This window comes from Carcharhinus amblyrhynchos, chromosome 34, assembly GCF_965287045.1.
Source record: "Carcharhinus amblyrhynchos chromosome 34, sCarAmb.v2.hapA, whole genome shotgun sequence".
In the NCBI taxonomy this organism is placed as follows: Eukaryota; Metazoa; Chordata; class Chondrichthyes; order Carcharhiniformes; family Carcharhinidae; genus Carcharhinus; species Carcharhinus amblyrhynchos.
The window spans coordinates 13,538,830-13,562,653 of record NC_137357.1 but is presented as its reverse complement, the minus strand read 5'-3'; the positions used below and the strand labels follow the sequence as shown (position 1 = coordinate 13,562,653).

The 23,824-nt window shown below is 48.7% G+C and overlaps 1 protein-coding gene across 1 annotated transcript in view; it reads right to left on the bottom strand.

Annotated features, from left to right (window-relative positions):
* The window catches only part of adgra2 (adhesion G protein-coupled receptor A2), a 132,669-nt gene that overhangs the window by 88,861 nt on the left and 19,984 nt on the right, over positions 1 to 23,824 (bottom strand). The window contains exon 2 of the mRNA XM_080217040.1: positions 10,588 to 10,659. Within this exon, the coding sequence (XP_080073166.1) occupies positions 10,588 to 10,659 (72 nt within the window). The remainder of the gene's footprint in view (positions 1 to 10,587; positions 10,660 to 23,824) is intronic.

Sequence of the window (23,824 nt, the reverse complement as noted above, 5' to 3'; positions counted from 1 at the left end):
GAGCGCAGCTTCGATTTTGGACCTTGAACTTGGATCCAGTGACTCACAAACTGGCTGACGGCTGACAGTACGGCCTGCAGACAAGTGGCTGTCGAGATTACAACACTGATTAAACTTCAAACTTCACTGGGATGTGCTGAGGAGGAACAGGGCACTATAGAAATGCAAGTCTTTCTATCAGTCTGAGTCATATTGGAGAGGATTGAACTGATTGTGGTTTTCTGTTTGTGACACTGGGAAAATAGAAAGTGTACAGAAACTTGGGTTTCAGTGGCTTGGTGCGTTTGGCTCCTGCTTTGCAAAGGACACTGACCAGATCCATCTCATTGTGCAGAGAACTGGGAGTTTGAAACTGTCAAATTTTGTCTCATCTCCAGCTAGCCTTTGCTTCAGAGCTTTGTACATTGACAGTGAGATAAGGGGGAGCAGATTTAGGACTGAGTTAAGGAGGAACTTGTGCACACAAATCTGTGCAATTTCCTGCCCAGTGAAGCAGTTGAGGCTATCTCATTGAATGTTTTTAAGGCGAGGAGAGATAGATTTTTGAACAATAAAGGAATTAAGGATTATGGTGAGCGGGTGGGTAAGTGGAGCTGAGTCCATGAAAAGATCAGCCACGATCTTATTGAATGGCAGAGCAGGCTCGAGGGGCCAGATGGCCGTCTCCTGCTCCTCGTTCTTATAATGCAGACCGATGCTAATTTCAGCAAGTGAGCAATGATTGGACAGCCAAACAGCCTCCTGAATCCACACCACTCTCTAACCACTGAAGAACATTGTAGAAAACCAGCCCGATTGTTTCTCACGGCACAACTCTCCTTCTTCCCAATTCTTGCACACTTTTCACCTGCAGCTGTGGGTCGTGCGGGAGTGTGTTACGGATCAACTATCAACTGGAAGAGACTTGAACAGAGTACATTCACCTCTCCACTCTGCCTGAAGACAGGGTCTCCCTCTCACAAGAGAGGCCCTGTTAAATGAACTCCGTACACCATAAATCATTGCTCACAAGACCAGGAAGAGAAGGGGAAAAGTGTTAAATAAACCATTCGGAGGCTGGTGAAATGACGCAGTCTGCACAGACCCAATCTCAGCCCCATTGCTTCTGAAAGCCGCACTCTATCTTCTTAATTAGTGTATATTTATAGACCGTCTGCTCACCAACACGAATGCCTCAGCTTCCTGTCACCCACTTTCAACTCCAAACAAACAGAAACATTGTCTGGGAACTGGGAGCACTCCTCGACAGGGGAGTTGGATTTGACTTTGTCAAGGCCACGACCAGTGATAGGATCTGTTGCTCTATCCACACTCCTGTCTCTCTCTGTGTTTTACTTTCTTGCTCAGTGTCGCAGAGCTCCAGACTCTCTGGCTGCCGCTGGACAGTGAGGTGTCCATCAGGAACTGTGTACCAGGCAGGGCAGGCTGTTCAGAGCCAGGCCTGGACCTGGCTAACTGCCCCCTCCCCGGTGATAAACAGGCTGAGGCTGAGAGATAGCCAGGGACACCGGTCCTCCAGGACTGGCCCGTGGTCTCCGGGGAATCAGCGATTCATCTTCCAGATACAGATGTGAGTAAAAGGCAGGGAGGATCGTAGATCATCAGTGTGCCCTCCTCACCCTGCGCTCCTGCTACCCAGTTGATTCATCAGCCCCCAGGTCCAGCTAGAATTCCTCCAGCCAACCCCACAGAGTCCTCACCAATTAGATAACTTGTCATTTTCAGTAGCTTGAGGAACAGGCCACAAGACTGAATGAAACCACCTCATTTTAACACTGCTATCCACCGAGGATTGTCCCCAGCCATATCCGGGATATTCACCTCGCAGACCGGGAAGACTGCCAGGAAATTCCGCGGGCTTGGGAACTCTTCAAAAAAAAATTCCTTTCTCCAAACAGAATGAAACAGTTTGTGTTAAGGTCGGGAGAAGAAGGGGAGAGTTGGCAGGGAGGGGAGAGAGAGCTGAGCACATGCAATATCTCAGTGTTGATTTAATTCCTGTCCAGAGAGTTTATGTTCCTCCAGCTCTTTAATCTACACAGAGTGAATAGTGCAAGCTTTATGCGGCAGATTTGTGAGCTGTATTTATCCAGCGTCCGATTCCATTTACTGCATGAACCATTCTTGGACCTCAGCACACCCACTCCATTCAAGCCACCGATCAACCACAATATTTAGAATGGATCGAAACATTCCGTGAGGAATGAGTTGCAGAGTTCCAGATGTGGCTGGATGCATTTTAATATTGCGATTCTGGAGCCCCTCACGCGGGCTATCCATGCATTTAAATTGCCTCACCACATCCTTCCTGGATTGAGAGGGAGGCATTGCCAAACAGAGCTCACTGTACTTTGCACAAAGGCGCCTTCCAAAACCTCTCTCATTTCCCCGATCAGTGCTGTTTCTCAAACTCTGAACACAAAGGGAACCTACTTCACACGGATCAGAAGGATCACCCATCTGACTGGACAGCTACCTCACCTCCCACTCAGAAAGACCTGCCTTCAAGTCTCACCTCACCGAATGATTCAGGCCAACAGTCCCAGGGCAATACCAGGACAGAGCCGCACCGCGACAGCACCGTACCGGGACAGAGCCATACTGGGCCAGGGCAGCACCGGGACAGGGCTGTAGGGCCATAACAGAATCAGGTCAGTGTCCAAGGTGCCACAGACACGATAAGAAAGTGAGCAGAGAAATTCTCTCTCAATCAATATAATCAGAACAAGTGATCTGGTCAGGACCCCATTGTTGTTTGTGGGATCTTGCTGTGCACAAATTTCCTATCTCTCAGCAGTCACTACACCAGTTGTTAAAACCCCTTGGGACATCCACTGGTATTGAAACACAGGGTAGTAATGTACAATCATGAATTTAAGATGACAGCAAATCCCAGTACAACCCTGTCCCACTATGACCTTATCCCAGTACTAGCCTGTCCCTGTACTGCACTGCTCAGGACTCAGCTGTCCCGGTACTGGCCTGTCCCTGTACTGCACTGCTCAGGACTCAGCTGTCCCAGTACGGTCCTGTCCTGGTACTGCACTGCTCAGGACTCAGCTGTCCCGGTATAGTCCTGTCCCTGTATGGCCCTGTCCCAGTACCGGGACAGTGCTCAGTGGGACAGAGCCATATCAGGACAAGGGATTACTGGGACAGGGTTGTACAAGGATCAGTTCCACCAAGTTGGAAAAAGCTGCAGTTGGTGTAAAGTTAGCTGTATGGAGGGGAAAGCCATCCTAATGGCTTCACACTGCATCTCAGCACCTCAGGCCTAAGCTGGACACAGGAAAATTCAAAACAGCCAAGTTCAATTAGCCCATTCCACACTCAGAGGCAAATGAGAAACAGAAACATCTGGATACAAATTTTCCCATTGGTGAGATGCAGAATGGGTTCATGAAGGGCAGGTCATGTTTAACTAATTTGGTGGAATTCTTTGAGAACATGATGTGTGCAGTGGACAATGGGGAACCTGTGATATTATGTATCTGGATTTCCAGAAGGCATTTGACAAGGTGCCGCATCAAACATTGCTGCATAAGGTAAAGGTGCACAGTGTTACGATAATGTATTAACGTGGATAGAGGATTGGTTAACTAACAGAAAGCAAAGAGTAGGGTTAAATTGGTGTTTTCCTGGTTAGTGATCAGTGACTAGTGGTGTGCCTCGGGGGTCAGTGTTGGGACTGCAATGGTTTATGATTTAAATAAATGATTTGGAGTTGGAGACCAAGCGTAGTGTGTCAAAATTCACAAATGACACCAAAACGAGTGGCAGAGCAAAGTGTGCAGAGGACACGGAAAGTCTGCAACGGGAGATAGGTAGTCTAAGTGAGTGGGCGAGTGTCTGACAGACGGAGTACAATGTTGGTAAATGTGAGATCATCCATTCTGGTTGGAATAACAGCAAAATGGACTATTATTTAAATGGTAAAAAATTGCAGCATGCTGCTGTGCAGAGGGATCTGGGTGTCCTTGTGCAGGAATCACAAGGAGTTGGTTTGCAGGAGCAGCAGGTCATTAAGAAGGCAAATGGAATTTTGTCCTTCATTGCTGGGGGGATGGAGTTTAAAAACAGCGAGATTATGTTGCAGCTGTATAAGGTGCTGGTGAGGCCACACCTGGAGAACTGGGTACAGTTTTGGTAGTTGAGAAAGGACATAGTGGCACTGGAGGGGGTGCAGAGGAGATTCACTCGGTTGATTCCGAAGTTGAGAGGGTTGGCTTATGAGGAGAGACTGAGTAGACTGAGGCTATACTCATTGAAATTCAGAAGAATGAGGAGAGATCCTATAGAGACAGATAAGATTATGAAGGAATAGATCAGATAGAAGCAGGGAAGTTGTTTCCACTGGCAGGTGAAACTAGAACTCGGGGGCATGGCCTCAAAATAAGGGGGAGCAGGTTTAGGACTGAGTTGAGGAGGAATTTCTTCACACAAAGGGTTGTGAATCTGTGGAATTCCCTGTCCAGTGAATTAGTTGAGGCTACCTCATTGAATGTTTTTAAGGCAAGGATAGGTAGATTTTTGAACAGTAAAGGAATTAAGGGTTACAGTGAGAGGGCGGGTAAGTGGAGTTGAGTCCATGAAAAGATCAGCCATGATCTTATTGAACGGCGGAGCAGGCTCGAGGGGCCAGATGGCTGTCTCCTGCTCCTAGTTCTCATGTTTGTATTAGGGAAGTGACACTGACTACTGAGACTGAGATTGGTAATGTGGAAGAATACTTCAGCCAGAGACATCTCAATCAGGACGGCGGGATTGAGGTGGACAGGAGAGACAGAGAGAGGCAGAGAGAGGATGAAGTGATCAGAAAGTCACTGGCAAACATCCGATTGATTCTGCGCAGAAATGTTTCTGTCTGATCCTCTGGGACTCCCAGGAGATTCCACACAGCAGCTGACGTCGGTGTGTGACCTGCTGGAGTGTGATGCTGGCACAAGGGAAGCCTGCCCAGTATCACAGTTTCCTGGACAAAATGTAAACACATAGCTGGGTCTGCACAGAATCTCACACAGCCATCTGCTTTCCATCAAACTTCATTGCAACATCAACTCAGCAAAAATAACTCCAGCCTTTTCCACCCACCCTCTCCCGCCACAGCTGTAATTCTCCACTGCTCATCTGTGCACCTCGTCCTGACAAATGGTTTCAAACTCAGAGACATCCATCAAGCTTGAATAATCACACCCTGACCCTGTCAATACTGTACAATCAGCCCCTGACCCTGTCAATACTGTACAATCAGACCCTGACCCTGTCAATACTGTACAATCAGACCCTGACCCTGTCAATACTGTACAATCAGACCCTGACCCTGTCAATACTGTACAATCAGACCCTGACCCTGTCAATACTGTACAGTCACACCCTGACCCTGTCAATACTGTACAGTCACACCCTGACCCTGTCAATACTGTACAATCAGACCCTGACCCTGTCAATACTGTACAATCAGACCCTGACAATACTGTACAATCACACCCTGACCCTGTCAATACTGTACAATCACACCCTGACCCTGTCAATACTGTACAATCAGACCCTGACCCTGTCAATACTGTACAGTCACACCCTGACCCTGTCAATACTGTACAATCAGACCCTGACCCTGTCAATACTGTACAATCAGACCCTGACCCTGTCAATACTGTACAATCAGACCCTGACCCTGTCAATACTGTACAGTCACACCCTGACCCTGTCAATACTGTACAATCAGACCCTGACCCTGTCAATACTGTACAATCAGACCCTGACAATACTGTACAATCACACCCTGACCCTGTCAATACTGTACAATCACACCCTGACCCTGTCAATACTGTACAATCAGACCCTGACCCTGTCAATACTGTACAGTCACACCCTGACCCTGTCAATACTGTACAATCAGACCCTGACCCTGTCAATACTGTACAATCAGACCCTGACCCTGTCAATACTGTACAATCAGACCCTGACCCTGTCAATACTGTACAGTCACACCCTGACCCTGTCAATACTGTACAATCAGACCCTGACCCTGTCAATACTGTACAATCAGACCCTGACCCTGTCAATACTGTACAGTCACACCCTGACCCTGTCAATACTGTACAGTCACACCCTGACCCTGTCAATACTGTACAGTCAGACCCTGACCCTGTCAATACTGTACAGTCACACCCTGACCCTGTCAATACTGTACAATCAGACCCTGACCCTGTCAATACTGTACAATCAGCCTCTCACACTATCAATACATTACAATCAGACCCTCACACTATCAATACTGTAGAATCAGCCTCTCACACTATCAATACATTACAATCAGACCCTCACACTATCAATACTGTAGAATCAGCCTCTCACACTATCAATACATTACAATCAGCCTCTCACACTATCAATACTGTACAATCAGCCCCTCACACTATCAATACTGTTTAGAGTGGAACACGTTAAAGAAGCCATCCCCTAAGGACAAGCCCTCCGTATACACAGGATCTGCTCAGATGAGGAGGATTGCAACAGACGCCTCCAGATGCTGAAAGATTCCCTCATAAGAACAGGATATGGTGTTCGACTCATCGATCAACAGTTCCAATGCGCCACAGCCAAAAACTGCACCGACCTCCTCAGAAGACAAACACAGGACATGGTGGACAGAGGACCCTTCGTCGTCCAGTACTTTCCCGGAGCGGAGGGGCTATGACAGTTTCTTCAGAGTCTTCAACACGTCACTGATGAAGATTAACATCTTGCCAAGGCCATCCCCACACACCCACTTCTTGCCTTCAAACAACTGCAAAACCATTGTCCACAGCAAACTACCCAGCCTTCAGGAGAACAATGACCACACAACCCTGCCAACAGCAACCTCTGAAAGACATGCTGGATCATCGATACGGATGCTATCATCTCATGTGAGAAACCATCCACGGTACACGGTATGTACTCTTGCAACTCGGCCAACGTTGTTCACCTGATACACTGCAGGAAAAGTTGTCCTGAGGCATGGTACACTGGGGAGACCATGCAGGCGTTACGACAACGGATGAATGAACACCGCTCGACCATCACCAGGCAAGACTGTTCCCTTCCTGTTAGGGAACACTTCAGTGGTCACGGGCATTCGGCCTCTGATCTTCGGGTAAGCCTTCTCCAAGGCAGCCTTCACAACACATGGCAGCGCAGAGTCGCTGAGCAGAAACTGATAGCCAAGTTCCGCACACATGAGAACAGCCTCAACCGGGATCTTGGGTTCATGTCACACTATCTGTAATCCCCACGACTTGCCTGGGCTTGCAAAATCTCACTAACTTTCCTGTCTAGAAACAAGACACATCTCTTTAACCTGTGGTTAAAGCTCTTTCCACTCACATTGTCTGTACCTTTAAGAATTGATTAGCTGTAAAGGCTCACATTCCAATCATTATGCATGTAAATTGAGTTTGTGTCTTTGTGTCCTTTTTGTGATCAGAACTCCCAGCCGCCTGACCAAGGGACAGGTTGTCCCGAAAGCTTGCGGCTTTTGCTACAAATAAACCTGTTTGGACTTTAAACTGGTGTTGTGGGATTTCTTTCTGTTTTACCTCAGTCCAACGCTGGCATCTCCACATCAGCGTACACAATCACAGACACCTCTGTCACCCTCTGTCTCAGTGTACACAGTCACAAATGCCTCTGTCTCAGTGTAGACAATCACAGGCGTCTCTGTCACTCTCTGTCTCAGTGTACACAGTCACAAACGCCTCTGTCACCCTCTGTCTCTCAGGGTACACAGTCACAAACGCCTCTGTCACCCTCTGTCTCAGTGTACACAGTCACAAACGCCTCTGTCACCCTCTGCCTCAGTGTGCACAGTCACAGGCATCTGTCACCCTCTGTCTCAATGTACAGTCACAGACGCCTCTGTCACCCTCTCAGTGTGCAGTCACAGACGCCTCTGTCACCCTCTCAGTGTGCAGTCACAAACGCCTCTGTCACCCTCTGCCTCAGTGTGCACAGTCACAGGCATCTGTCACCCTCTGTCTCAATGTACAGTCACAGACGCCTCTGTCACCCTCTCAGTGTGCAGTCACAGACGCCTCTGTCACCCTCTGTCTCAATGTACACAGTCACAGACGCCTGTCACCCTCTGTCTCAATGTGCACAGTCACAGACGCCTGTCACCCTCTGTCTCAATGTACACAGTCACAGACGCCTGCCACCCTCTGTCTCAATGTACAGCCACAGACGCCTCTGTCACCCTCTCAGTGTGCAGTCACAGACGCCTCTGTCACCCTCTGTCTCAATGTACACAGTCACAGACGCCTGCCACCCTCTGTCTCAATGTGCACAGCCACAGACGCCTGTCACCCTCTGTCTCAACGTACACAGTCACAGACGCCTGCCACCCTCTGTCTCAATGTACAGTCACAGACGCCTCTGTCCCCCTCCGTCTCAGTGTACCCAGTCACAGATGGAGCTAGTGATAAAATAACTTAGATATGTCAACCAGCATTCTCTTCAAGTTCCCATCCCAATCTGCAAATCAAACAAGGGAAAAATGTAACTCACAGCAGCAACTTTTGACTGGTTCTGTTGTGAAGACATTTTGGGATGGCCTGTCGAGGTGTTTGTTTGCATGGTCAGTGACAAAAGGCAGGAAATTGGAACTGAGACCAGAGTAAGAAACGGCACGGTGACACAGTGGTTAGCACTGCTGCCTCACAGCCCCAGAGACCCGACCCGTGTTCGATTCCCGCCTCGAGTCACTGTCTGTGTGGAGTTTGCACATTCTCCCCGTATCTGAGTGGGTTTCCTCTGGGTGCTCCGGTTTCCTCCCACAATCCAAAGATGCTCAGGTTAGGTGGATTGGCCATGCTTCATTAACCCTCGTGTCAGGGGATTAGCAGGGTACATATAAGGAGTTACGGGAATGGGATCATGGTTGGTGCAGAATCGATGGGCCGAATGGCCTCCTTCTGCACTGTAGGCGTTGATGATTCTATGAGTTAACCAGCACTGTGCTTCCGAAAGGTATCTAGAAATGCAACTTCACTCTGACCTGCAGGTTTGTTTTTCCAATACTGACTGGTTGTTGTATGATATGGTTGAGAACTGGAATAATGTTTACAGTAACTGCTCCCAACTCCTGATTAAACAAAGGGGTTACACCTCCAGAGTGACTGGTTTTCTTGCATTTCCCCTTGACGCATGGTGTCTAGGATCCACAGGCGGTTCAGGGGCTCTGTAAGAAGGTTCTGAGGACATGCTGCAGCTTGTGGAAAAAGCTCACCAACTCCACTTTGACATACTGTCAGAACTTTAATCCCACACCCTTGCCCTTGGCCACCTCACATCAATCTTCGGAAGGCTCCGCCCTCCCACACTGACAAGACTCTTTCTGGCCTGATTGGGTGATTGCTTGGTCAAATCCCCGCCCACCTCACATCTCCAGCAACTCCATGACCACAATTTAACCAACCCATGACCTACCCTCTCGATTCTTCTGTCCATTCCAATATTTCAGCATGTCCCAAAGTGCCTGACAGTCAATGAACTGTTATTTTTATTAGTGTCACAAGTGAGGCTCACATTAACACTGCAATGAAGTGACTGTGAAATTCCCCTAGTTGCCACACTCCGGTGCCTGGCACCTGAGGGAGAATTTGGCATGACCAACGCACATCTTTCAGACTGTGGGAGGAAACCGGAGCATCCAGAGGAAACCCACGCAGATACAGGGATCACATGCAGACTCCGCACAATGACCTGAGCCGGGAATCGAACCCTCTGTGAGGCAGCAGTGCTAACCACCATGCCGCCTGTGTTTTGACAGTAAAATCACTGATATCATCTTGGGTTTTTAGGGGCTGGTGGGAGAGAGAAATAAGCTGTCAGTACGAGGCATTCTGCACCCCAAGAGGCAATTTATTCTGATGCATGGTGTGTTTAAACTTAGTCTGTGTGAGTGGATCCACACAAATGCTGGAGGGAGGGTGGTAAAGCATTTCTGTGGCTGTGGAAATGACTTGCACACACAGCTCAGACGGAGGAGATGACAGGAGCTATTGAAGTGGAAGCCCAGTGTGTGCTGTTTATAGCTGTTAATGAGAGCGCGAGTCAGTACAGGAGGCATTACACACTAATCTACAGTCCGCACACTGCCAAGTGTGTCCTCCGATGATCCAATCTCAGCGTAGCCCCATGCTCACCACATTCCTGCTGTGACGGTGAAGGCTTACAGTAACCTCTTCCCCATGCCTCACCCTCCTTCACCTCCCCTCAACCCCCACCCTCATTTCTCACCCCACACCCTAAGCCACGCCCCCCTCCACCTCCCATCTCTATCTCCCCATCCTGGGTACAGTCACTCCGTATCCAATCCCTGTCCTGTCAACTCCCATTGACCTTTCACAACCCACAGGAAAAGTCACTGTTCCCCACTGCCCGCAGGAGAACGAGAGGCTCAGATTCCTTTTCACACCAAATAATATACCGATGTAATTCCATCATTAACATGCAGGCATTGCCCGAGCCTAGGTGAACTGGGGGTGCCCCCACCACCCCCGCCCCCACCGCTGGGTACCCATTCCAATACACAGAAACACTCACAGTTTCTCAAGAGCCTGGAGTCCAACAAATGTGCCAGTCTTCAGCTTCACAATCTTGTTGTTGCTCAGTATTCTGAAAGGCAACAGGAAAGAACTTGTGGTCAGACAGATTATGTGGGATCTTCCAGTGCAAAAATCAGACACGCTTCCTGCAAACTGGGCAGAGATCAAGTTGGGCAGGGGCCAGGCTGGTTAACTCATAGAATCATAGACCCTACAGTGCAAAAGGAGGCTATTCGGCCCATCAAGTCTGCACTGACCACAATCCCATCCAGGCCCTACTCCCATAACCCCTTATATTGACCCTGCTAATCCCCTGACAGGCTGGGCAGGGATCACAATTCTATAAATTTTAAGATATTTGTACAAAAGGATAAAAGAGGTCCCAGAGTGAATGCTAACTGTGACAGTATTGGGCAGGAGATAGGGAATGTAGACTGGGGTTGCCTGTTTGAGGGTAAATCCACACCCGATATGTGGGAGTCTTTTAAAAGTCAGTTGTTAACAATTAAGTCCCTGTAAAAATGAAGGCTAAAGATGGCAGGATTCAGGAACCCTGGATGACAAGCGAGATTGTGAGCTGAGTGAAAAAGGAGATGTCCATAAATTTCACGAAATTGAAAACAGATAATGCTCTTGAGGAATACAAAGATAGCAGGAAAGAACTTAAACATGGTCTTAAGGGGGCAAAAAAGGGCCATGAAATGTCCTTGGCAGGCGGGATTAAGGAGAATCCTACGGCTTTTTATGTATATAAAAAGAGGAAGCAGGTAGTTAAGGAAAGGATGGGTCCATTCAAGGACAGTAGAGGGAACGTGTGCGTGGAGCCAGATGAGATGGCCAAGTCCTTAACGAGTACTTTGGATCAGTATTCACAAAGGAGAAGGATGTGGTAGATGTGAGTGAAGAAAGGAGGATGTTGACATGTTGAGATAAAAAGAGAGGTGGTATTGGGGGCTTTGAAAAACATTATGGTGGACAAGTGCCCAGGGCCAGATAGGGCCCAGAAGACTGAGAGGAGAGGGAAGAAATTCTGAGGCCTTGGCCAAAATCTTTGTATCCTCTTCAGCCATGGGCAAGGTGCCAGAGGATTGGAGAGTAGCGAACATTGTTCCTTTGTTCAAAAAGGGCAGAAGAGAGAATCTGGGAAATTATTGGCTTATGAGCCTTACATCAGTAGTAGGGAAATTATTGGAGAAAATGCTAAGAGATGGGTTGTACTCACACCTGGAAAAGGATAGGCTTATTCGTGATAGGCAGCAAGGTTTTGTGAAAGGGAGATCACGTCTCACAAACTTGGTTGAGTTCGTGAGGAAATGATAAGAAAAATTGATCAGGGCAGGGCAGTGGGTGTTGTATACATGGACTTTTGTAAAGTCTTCAATAAGATTCCTCATGGCAGGCTGTTACAGAAGGTGAAGTTATATGGGATCCAAGGTGAGCTGGTAAGATGGATACAAAACTGACTTGGGCATAGAAAGCAGAGAGTAGCAGTGGAAGGCTACCTTTCCAACTGGAGGTCTGTGACAAGCGGTGTTCCACAAGGATCAGTGCTGGGGCCTCTGTTGTTGTAGTATATATAAATGATTTGGAGGGAAATGTAGGTGATGTGATTAGTAAATTTGCGAATGATACAAAAATTGGGGGAGTAGCGGATAATGAAGAGGATTGTCAGAGGATACGGTCGGATACAAATCGGCTGGAGACCCGGGCCAAAAGACAGCAGATGGAATTTAACCCAGACAAATGTGAGGTGATGCGATTTGGAAAATGTACTGCACAAGTGTACAGTAAATGGTAGATATCTTAGAAATATTAGCATACAGAGGGATGTAGGGGTGCAGAGCCACAGTTCCCTGAAGGTGGCAACTCAAGTGGACAAGGTGGTCAGGAAGGTGTATGCCATGCTGGCCTTCTCAGTTGGGACACTGAGTATAGGAATTGAAAAACCATGTTACAGCTGTATAAGACTTTGGTTAGGCTGCATTTGGAGTCTTGCATACAATTCTGGTCGCCACACTACCAGAAGGATGCTGATGCATTGGCAAGGGTGCAGAAGAGATTTCCCAGGATGTTGCCTGGTTTGAAGGATATGGACTATGAAGAAAGGTTGAACAAACTTGGATTGTTTTCACCTGATAGATGTTTACAAGATTATGACAGGCTTGGATAGATTGGACAGTCAGTATTTTTACCAGGGTCGGAGGGTCAATTACTCGGGGGCATAGGTTAAAAGTGAGAAGGGGGAAAGTTTAAAAGAGATGTAAGGAGAAGTTTTTGACACAGAGGGTGGTGAATGTCTGGAGGAGGTGTGGAAGCAGATTCTATAACAATGTTCAAGAGGCATCTGGATAGATATAGGAATAGGCAGGGAATAGAGGGATATGGGCCACATGGAGGCAAGAAAATATTAAATTAGAGAGGCATCTGTGTCAGCACAGACTTGGGGGGCTGAAGGGTCTGTTCCTGTGCTGTACTGTTCCTTCTTCTTTCTAAGGTGATGGTGAAAATTGTAGACTGGAGGATTTCTCCGTAACTAATACAGTAAAAAGCAACAGATGAATGGATCATTTGAACTCAGAGTTATTGTTGGGAATTCAAACAAAAAACAAAGAAAATTACAGCACAAGAACAGGTGCTTCAGCCCTCAAAGCCTGCACCGACCCTGCTGCCTGACTTAACTAAAACCTCCTCCGCTTCCGGGGACCATATCCCTCTATTCCCATCTCACTCATGTACTTGTCAAGACGCCTCTTAAAAGTCACAAAATAGTGAACAAAATGGCTTTCACTTTTCTGAAACTGCATTTTAATTTGCTGACTACGAGGTACTTTAAGTCATGCTGCAAGACCTGATAAAGTGCGATGTAGCTTCAAGTTCCTTCTTGGTGCATGATCTGTCATTGCAAATTGTCACAGGCAGTGGTTGGCTTGGCTGTTTGTTTCTAGAATTGGTTGGGAAGGCAGGAAGGGAAGGGTAAAGAGGCTTTGGTGAGTGCGAGGGCTGAGGAACACTGCGCTCCAAGCCTGCTGCAGCTCCTATTCATTCAGGGACACACAGGGTTCCTGAACTTGACTGTCCTTGAAACCCCCACCTCCCACCTTCCTGGGAAGGTCAGAATCAAGCTTCCCGTCAACCCAGCAGGAACGTCCTGGAGTCTCCGGGAATTAAAGGCGAATCTCCTCAGCACAGCCATGAACAAAACTCGGGGCGGGGGGAACTGGTCAAACAGAAAGCAGGCAGAGGGAAGAAGGGCTTTATCACTGACCCACTGCAATGAAATGGTCCAGATAAATCCTTCCGAACACAGGAATTGGTTGGAAATTTCACCTTGGTTAACTGGGAAAAGGGATTTTACAGTAGTGGGAATAAAAAGTGGGTTGATTCTGTTTCCACATGATGAGGCTGATGCGGGGGCGGAGGGGAGATGGGTGAGGGAGGAGAGAAGGTTGCTAAGCCAGGTGAGAGGACAGACGTAACTGTTCTGGCCAGGACTGACAGTCCCAAACTGCTGCTAACCTATTCCCCCCACCCACCGTCTCAAAGCCGTTTGTGCAGGAGTGGGAACCAGAACAGGCATTCCTGTGCCACAGTGTGTAATGGTTCCTGTATATATCCTGGAACAGCCTCTGATTAGCACAAGCACCGCTGCAAAATAAAATTCAGCCCCTAATTGGCCATAAAAACCTGCTGTGTGAAAAGACATCGTTCGTTAGGGCAGGATTTACCGTCCCATTTATCCACACCTCCTGTTGCAAAGGGGCCTTGAAGCAACTGGGACGCAGGATTAACATTCCCCTCCTTGCAGTGAAACAATTCACTTCCCCCACAAGTTTCAAGAGGCATTTGGGACAAATGAGGTGTCCTGGACTGACATTCTACCCCGCCCCCTTCCTCCCCAGCACATTCCCCATCACCACCCTCACTCTCAGATATCTTATCTTTTGATTTGATTTATTTTTGTCACATGTATTAAAATACAGTGAAAAGTATTGTTTCTTGCGTGACATAAAGACAAAGCATACTGTTCATAGAGAAGGAAAGGAGAGAATGTAGTGTTACAGTCAAGCTGAGGTGCAGAGAAAGATCAACTTAATGCAAGGTAAGTGCATTCAGAAGTCTGACAGCAGCAGGGAAGAAGCTGTTCTTGAATCAGTTGGTATGTGACCTCAGACTTTTGTATCTTTTTCCCGATGGAAGAAGGTGGAAGAGAGAATGTCCGGGGTGTGTGGGGTCCTGAATTATGCTGGCTGCTTTGCCGAAGCAGCAGGAGGTGTAAACAGAGTCAATGGATGGGAGGCTGGTTTGCATGATGGATTAGGCTACATTCACGGCCTTGTGGTCTTGGGCAGAGCAGGAGCCATACCAAGCTGTGATACAGCCAGAAAGAATACTTTCTATGGTGCATCTGTAAAAGTTGGTGAGAGTCGTAGCTAACATGCCAAATTTCCTATCTAACTCACTCATAAACCCCTCTCTGTAAGGACAGTATAGGAGGAGACCATTCGGTCCTGTGTAACTGTGCTGGCTCTTTGCCAGATCCCACACTGCAGCCTTTACCGCACAGGTTAATCCTCTGCCTTTTGACATTTCCGCTGAAATCTCATTCCAACGGGCTTTCAGCTCAGGCACTGTATATCAGAGCAACTGCCAGTGTGGTACAACACATCCACATTTCCACTCTGGTTCTCTTTGATAGCTGTTGCAGCATAGTCTGTGTTTCTGTCCTTATCTCTGCTAACATTCTGAGAAATCTGCTCGGCAGATAAGGAGAGGCTGGATAGATTAGGACTCTTTTCTCTGGAGCGTAGGAGGCTTTGGGGTGATCTTATAGACGTCTATAAAATAACGAGGGACACAGATCAGTGAGATAGTCAATATCTTTTCCCACAGGTAGGGGAGTCTGTGGAGGCCAGGTCATGGAGTGTCTTTAGGACAGAGACAGATAGCTTCTTGATTAATAAGGGGATCAGGGGTTATAGGGAAAAGGCAGGAGAATGAGGATGGGAAAAATATCAGCCACGATTGAATGACGGAGCAGACTCAATGGGCCAAATGGCCGAATTCTGCTCCTCTGATTTATGGAGTGTAAAACTAGGGGGCATAAGTTTAAGGTGAGGGGGGAGAGATACAGAAGTGTCCAGAGGGGCAAATTTTTCACATAGGGGGTGGTGAGTGTGTGGAACAAGCTGCCGGAGGTCGTAGTAGAGGCGGGTACAATTCTGTCTTTTATAAACTGTTTAGATAGTTACATGGGTAAGATGCGTACAGAAGGATATGGGCCAAACTAGCTGAGGGGTAAAAACTGGGCGGCGTGGACAAGTTGGACAAAGAGCCCATTTCCATGCTGTAAACCTCGATGACCCCTCCAATCCTCGAAATGTGTGCTGTTAATTTCTAATTGCCACGCCTCAGCTGAAACCCAGCCCTTCACAATTCTCTGCCTGAAACCTCATTAGCCACATGACCGCTCATTTCTGCTCCTTGTCTGTTCCCTCACAGGAGAAGATTGAGGGGGGAGATTTGATTGAAGTGTTTGGTTGCAGTAAATAAGGAGGAATTGTGTCAGAGAGAGTGTTAAACTCAGAGCACGGAGGTGACACAAGGGAAAAGCCTATTCTACATCGAGTGGTTCGGACCTGGAAAGAGTTGCCTGGGAAAGAAAAACTTGTTCAGCAAAACATTCACTGAGTAAAGGAGATGAAGCAGGAAAAGCTAGACTCTGTTGAGCTAGCACAGGAAAAGTGGGCCAAATGGCCTCCTCCAGTGCTTCACAATTTTCTCTCCCATTATAAACAAAGGGAGAATCCCCTGCTATCCCCCCACCACCCAGCGCCATTCCATCAGCTGAACCATGAACTTGGGAAGCAATCGGGCGAATGGAATTTCTTTCCCCAAAGAGCTTCCGGGTAAGACTGGATCTCATTAACCATCTCCAGCTGCCTGACCCCAAGCGTGCAGCTCTGACCCTCAGCAGCTGCCAGCACCACAGACTTGGCTCAACAACCAACTGTCCGCCAGCTCACTTCTCCCCTCCCCTCCTAACGCTGCAGCTGACTGCCTCGGCATCAACTCTGGAGAGATTGCAGCCTTTACTTATCCTTCTGATTGACAAAGATCAGCTTAATTCTTCACAAAACCACTGGAGGTCTGCTCCTGCACCAAGGTCGAGGATAATAGCACACTCTGTCAGTACTGAAGGAGTGCCGCACTGCCAGAGGGTCAGTACTGACGGAGTGCCGCACTGCCAGAGGGTCAGTACTGAGGGAGTGCCGCACTGCCAGAGGGTCAGGGCTGAGGGAGTGCCGCACTGCCAGAGGGTCAGGGCTGAGGGAGTGCCGCACTGCCAGAGGGTCAGGGCTGAGGGAGTGCCGCACTGTCAGAGGGTCAGTGCTGAGGGAGTGCCGCACTGCCAGAGGGTCAGGGCTGAGGGAGTGCCGCACTGCCAGAGGGTCAGGGCTGAGGGAGTGCCACACTGTCATAGGTACAGTGCTGAGGGAGTGCCGCACTGTCAGAGGGTCAGTGCTGAGGGAGTGCCGCACTGTCAGAGGGTCAGTGCTGAGGGAGTGCCGCACTGTCAGAGGGTCAGTGCTGAGGGAGTGCCGCACTGTCAGAGGGTCAGTGCTGAGGGAGTGCCGCACTGTCAGAGGGTCAGTGCTGAGGGAGTGCCGCACTGTCAGAGGGTCAGTGCTGAGGGAGTGCCGCACTGTCAGAGGGTCAGTGCTGAGGGAGTGCCGCACTGTCAGAGGGTCAGTGCTGAGGGAGTGCCGCACTGTCAGAGGGTCAGTGCTGAGGGAGTGCCGCACTGTCAGAGGGTCAGTGCTGAGGGAGTGCCGCACTGTCAGAGGGTCAGTGCTGAGGGAGTGCCGCACTGTCATAGGGTCAGTGCTGAGGGAGTGCCGCACTGTCAGAGGGTCAGTGCTGAGGGAGTGCCGCACTGTCAGAGGGTCAGTGCTGAGGGAGTGCCGCACTGTCAGAGGGTCAGTGCTGAGGGAGTGCCGCACTGTCAGAGGGTCAGTGCTGAGGGAGTGCCGCACTGTCAGAGGGTCAGTGCTGAGGGAGTGCCGCACTGTCAGAGGGTCAGTGCTGAGGGAGTGCCGCACTGTCAGAGGGTCAGTGCTGAGGGAGTGCCGCACTGTCAGAGGGTCAGTGCTGAGGGAGTGCCGCACTGTCAGAGGGTCAGTGCTGAGGGAGTGCCGCACTGTCAGAGGGTCAGTGCTGAGGGAGTGCCGCACTGTCAGAGGGTCAGTGCTGAGGGAGTGCCGCACTGTCAGAGGGTCAGTGCTGAGGGAGTGCCGCACTGTCAGAGGGTCAGTGCTGAGGGAGTGCCACACTGTCAGAGGGTCAGTGCTGAGGGAGTGCCACACTGTCAGAGGGTCAGTGCTGAGGGAGTGCCACACTGTCAGAGGGTCAGTGCTGAGGGAGTGCCACACTGTCAGAGGGTCAGTGCTGAGGGAATGCCTCACTGTCAGAGGGTCAGTATAATTTGGATAAGTGTGAGATTATTCACTTTGGAAGCGAAAATCGAAGGTCGATTACTACCTGAATGGGTGTAAATTGGCAGAGGGGAGTGGGACCTGGGTGTCCTTGTGCACCAGTCACTGAAGGTAAGCATTCAGGTGCAGCAGGTGGTAAAGAAGGTAAATGGTATGTTGGCCTTCATTGCGAGAGGTTTGGAGTACAGGAGCAGGGATGTGTTGTTGCAATCATACAGGGGCCTTGGTGAGGCCACATCTGGAGTATTGTGTGCAGTTTTGGTCACCTTTTCTGAGGATGTTCTCTATCTCGAGGGAGTGCAGTGAAGGTTTACCAGGCTGATTCCGGGGATGGTGGGACTGATGTACGAGGAGAGATTGACTCGGTCAGGATTGTTTTCACTGGAGTTCAGACCAATGAGGGGGGAATCTCAAAGACTTATAAAATTCTGACAGGACCAGGCAGGGTAGATGCAGAGAGGATGTTCCCGATGGTGGGGGAGTCCAGAACCAGGGGTCACAGTCTGAGGATTCAGGGCAGACCATTTACGAAAGGAGTGAGGAGACATTTCTTCACCCAAAGAGTGGTGAGCCTGTGGAATTCATTACCACAGGAAGTAGCTGATGCCAAAACATTGAATGTATTCAAGAGGGGGCTGAATATAGCACTTGGGGCGAATGGGATCAAAGATCATGGGGAGAAAGCAGGATTAGGCAATTGTGTTGGATGATCAGCCATGATTACAATGAATGGCGGAGCAGGCTCGAAGGGCCGAATGGCCTCCTCCTGCTCCTAGCTTCTGTTTCTATAACATCCCAGTGGATAATGTGCTGCATTGTGACAAGAGCCACTGTGACATGATAACAACCTACTTAGAGATAACATCATATCACATCTCTCCAGAGGGATGAAGGGACAGAGAGGGGAGGGATGGGGGACAGAGAGGGGAGGGATGGGGGACAGAGAGGGGAGGGATGGGGGACAGAGAGGGGAGGGATGGGGGACAGAGAGGGGAGGGATGGAGGGACAGAGAGGGGAGGGATGGAGGGACAGAGAGGGGAGGGATGGAGGGACAGAGAGGGGAGGGATGGAGGGATGAAGGGATAGAGAGGGGGGAGGGATGAAGGGATAGAGAGGGAGGAGGGATGGAGTGACACGGGGGGAGATGAAGGGACAGAGGACTTTAACCTGGTGTTGTGAGACTTCTTACCATGTTTACCCCAGTCCAATGTCAGCATCTCCACATCATTGCTGGTGGGAGTCAGAGCTCAGAAAATGGAGTCTTCCTGCTGACCCTTTGACCCTGCTTGCTGCTTTTTCAGAGCTCTCTCGCTGAAGTGTTCCCAAGGACAGTGGAACTACCCTCCCATGTCAAAATGTTATTTCAGCCAACTCCAGATTATTGTTCCCAATCTAAAGATTACCGTGTTTTGGTTACAGGCACAGAGTCAAATCGAAAAGCCGGAAGTCTGCCTTGCTGTCTGAAGTGGGGGGAAAATCAAACTCAAATCTCTTCACGCACAAGAATAAACATTGTGAAAGGAACACTGCTGAGGTGAAAGTGCTTCAGCGAGGTGTCAGGACCTCTTTGCTCAGGATAATCCAAAGTCTCCCACCTGGAAGAAAGACTTGCCTTTCAGCCCTGCCTCTCACATCCAACTTTTATGGGATTGAGGGTGATTTAGTTAATTGGATCAGGAATTGGCTAGCGGATAGGAGACAGAGGGTGGTGGTTGATGGAAAGTATTCGTCATGGAGTTCGGTTACAAGTGGTGTGCCTCAGGGATCTGTTTTGGGGCCACTGCTGTTTGTAATTTTTATAAATGATCTGGATGAGGGTATAGTTGGGTGGATTAGTAAATTTGCTGATGACACCAAAGTCGGAGGAGTGGTAGATAGTGAAGAGGGGTGTCATAGTTTACAGAGAGACTTGGACAAGTTGCAGAGCTGGGCCGAGAGGTGGCGGATGGAGTTTAATGCAGAAAAGTGTGAGGTAATTCACTTTGGCAGGAATAACAGATGTGCAGAGTATAGGGCTAACAGTAGGACTCTGAATAGTGTTGATGAACAGAGGGATCGAGGTGTATGTGTACATAGATCCCTGAAAGTTGGGAATCAAGTAGATAAGGTAGTTAGGAAGGCATACCGTGTCTTGGCGTTTATTGGTAGGGGGATTGAGTTTAGGAGCCGCAGCGTCATGTTGCAACTGTACAAAACTCTGGTGCGTCCGCACTTGGAGTATTGTGTGCAGTTCTGGTCCCCACATTATAGGAAGGATGTGGAGGCATTGGAGAGGGTGCAGAGGAGGTTTACCAGGATGTTGCCTGGTATGGAGGGAAGGTCCTATGAGGAGAGACTGAGGGATTCGGGGTTGTTTTCGTTAGAAAGAAGGCGGCTAAGAGGGGACCTTATTGAAACATACAAGATGATTAGAGGTTTAGATAGGGGGGACAGTGATGGCCTTTTTCCTCATATGGCGAAAGCTAGCACGAGGGGACATAGCTTTAAATTAAGGGGTGGTAGTTACAGGACGGATGTCAGAGGTAGGTTCTTTACCCAGAGGGTGGTGAGGGATTGGAATGCCCTGCCTGCTGCAGTTGTAAATGCGCCTAGTTTGGGGGTGTTTAAGAGATCCGTGGATAGGTTTATGGATGGAAAGGGATTGGTTTAGGTTAGAGGGTCATTGCTTTTTGAATTGGTCGGCGCAACATCGTGGGCCGAAGGGCCTGTTCTGCGCTGTAATGTTCTATGTTCTATGATGCCCCAGAGCAAGTGTTATCACAGAGAAATCACAGTAATCAATGGAGTGCCTCCCAAACACACACTAGCCTCTGTCCAAACAACTCAGGTGTTATCCAGTGAGCTACACTGACTCTGACAGAGACAACGAGTTAGAGCTGGGGGAGGCGATGGCCAAGTGGTGTTCCAGAAACTCAGCTCATGTTCTGGGGACCTGGGTTCGAATCCCACCACGGCAGGTGGTGGAATTCGAATTCAATAAAAAATATCTTGGATTAAGAATCTACAGATGACCATGAAACCATTGTCAGAAAAACCCATGTTTTTGTCTTTTAGGAAGGGAAATCTGCCGTCCTTACCCAGTCTGGCCTACATGTGACTCCAGAGCCGCAGCAATGTTGTTGACACTCACCTGCCCTCCAGCGGCAACTAAGGATGGGCAATATGCTGGCCAGCCAACAACACCCAAGGCCCACAAAGGAATAAAAAAAATCAGGAGGGGTTATCTCATGAGGAAAGGTTGTACTTGTGCCCATTGAAGCTTGAAAGGTGACCTTATTGAAATATTTCAGACTCTGAGGGGGGACACTACAGGGTGGATGCTGAAAGGATGTTTAAGATTAAGTTATGAAGAGAGGTATCAAGCAGGCTTGGGATGTTTTTGTTGGAGAACTGAGAGAAGACTGAGGGGTGACCTGATTGAGGGGTACAAGATTATGAGGAACAAGGACAGAGTGGATAAAGAGCAGCTGTTCCCCTTAGTTGAAGGGTCAGTCATGAGGGGGGGCAGGGGTTCAAGGTGAGGGACAAGGAGCCATGACGTTGGAGCGATGAAAATCAGAGCAGTTTCAAAGGCTGAAATTGGAAAAGCACAGAGGTTTCTCCGACCTGTCAGGCCAGAGGGTGGTGAGGGTCTGGAACGCGCTGCCAGGGAGGGTGGGAGAGGTAGGTTGCCTCATATCCTTTAAAAAGTATCTCGATGAGTACTTGGCACATCATAACATTCAGGGCATTGGGCTAAGTGCTGGTAGATGTTTCTAATGTGTTGGTGCGGACTCAATGATTCCAAGGGCATCTTCTGCACTGTACAATTCTAGAATCCCTACCAGTGCAAAAGAAGACCATTCGGCCCATCAAGTCTGCACCAACCACAATTCCCCCCAAGCCCCTATCCCCGTAACCTCATGTGTTGACCCTGCTAGTTCCCCGAACACTAAGGGGCAGTTTATCATGGCCAATCCACGTAACCCGCACATCTTTGGACAGTGGGAGGAAACCAGAGCACCCTGAGGAAACCCATGCAGACACGGGGAGAAGATGCAAACTCCACCTAGACAGTGACCCGAGCTGGGAATCAAACCCGAGTTCCTGATGCTGTGAGGCAGCAGTGCCAACCGCTGTGCCACCCACTGCCTATGATTCTATGATGTTTCCCCCATTTTAGAAGAGATGGAGCAAGGGAACATAGTTTAAAAATAAGGGGTGTCCCATTTAAGACGGAGAGGTGAAGATTTATTTTCTTTGGAACTCTCTTTCCAGGAAGCAGTGGAGGCGGATGGTGAATATTTTTAATACAGTAAAAAGTCTGACAAACCAGGTTTTAGCCCAACCTATTTATTTGATAATATACTCACAAGCTTTCGGGGTTAGTCCCTTCGTCAGGTGAATGGAGAGTTCTGGCCTCAGACAGAGCATATAAAGCACAGACAGTTTAGAGATTACTGATTAGAATGCGAATCCTTACACCTAACCTGCTGTTCAAGACCTGAAGTGGCTGATAATGTGAGTGGAAGGTGTTGGTGTTGTCAACCTGGTGTTGTCAGACTTTTTACTGTGTTTATGCCAGTCCAACGCCGGCATACCCACATCATGAATATTTTTAAGACAGAGATAGATTTGTGACTAACAAGGTTATTGGGAACATGAAGTCAAGTCTAAATCAGTTCAGACATATCTTTACAGAATGGTGGAATAGGCTGGAAGGGGCGAGCAGCCTATCCCTGCTCCTAACTCATACACTCAAATGAGATTCAAGTCCTGATAACCCAGTCCTGCAGCCCATGGAGAGGAAGCTGATCTGGACCAGGGCTGTCCTGGGGTCACCAGGAGCTGTCAGCAAGAACACTCAGGACACCAGCAAGAAGCTCACAACCAACGAATGGGCCTTTGAAATGACCAGTCAGCGTCTAACATTAGACTTGGAAGTATTGGAGCTGGGATGACGAAAAACAGAAATTGAGAAGAATCATCATCCAATTGAGAACAAGAGTGTGTCTGATTTTCAGTTGCCATGGGAACAAAGGCCTGTCAGGGCCCAATGTGGGGGTGATCAGACAAGGCCTCGAAATACAGAGATTGGGGAATCAAACTTCCAGGAACGTGTCCAACAACAAGAGCCTGGATAAAGATCCCTTGCCTGAGACATCCCTCACCTGGATGAAGATCCCTCACCTGAGAGTTCTTTAACTGAAGATCCCTCACCTGAGAGATCTCTAGTCTGGATGAAATTCCTTCACCTGAGAGATCCCTAACTGAAGACCCCTCACCTGAGAGATCTCTAACCTGGATGAAGATCCCTCACCTGAGAGATCTCTAGTCTGGATGAAATTCCTTCACCTGAGGGATCCCGAACTGAAGACCCCTCACCTAAGAGATCTCTAGCCAAAGTTCCCTTGCCTGAGAGATCTCTAACCTGGATGAAGATCCCTTGCCTGAGAGATCTCTAATTGAAGATCTGTCACCTGAGAGATCTCTAATCAATGATCCTTCACCTGAGAGGTCTCTAAACTAAGATCTTTCACCGGGATGAAGATCTCTCATCTGAGAGATTTCTAACCTGGATGAAGATTCCTCATCTGAGACATCTGTAACTGAAGATTCGCCACCTGAGAGATCTCTAACCAAGATCCCTCACCTGAGAGATCTCGAACCAAAGATCCCTTGCCTGAGAGATCTCTAATCTGGATGAAGATCTCTTGCCTGATGAGATCAAGTCATAGACGTTTACAGCATGGAAACAGGCC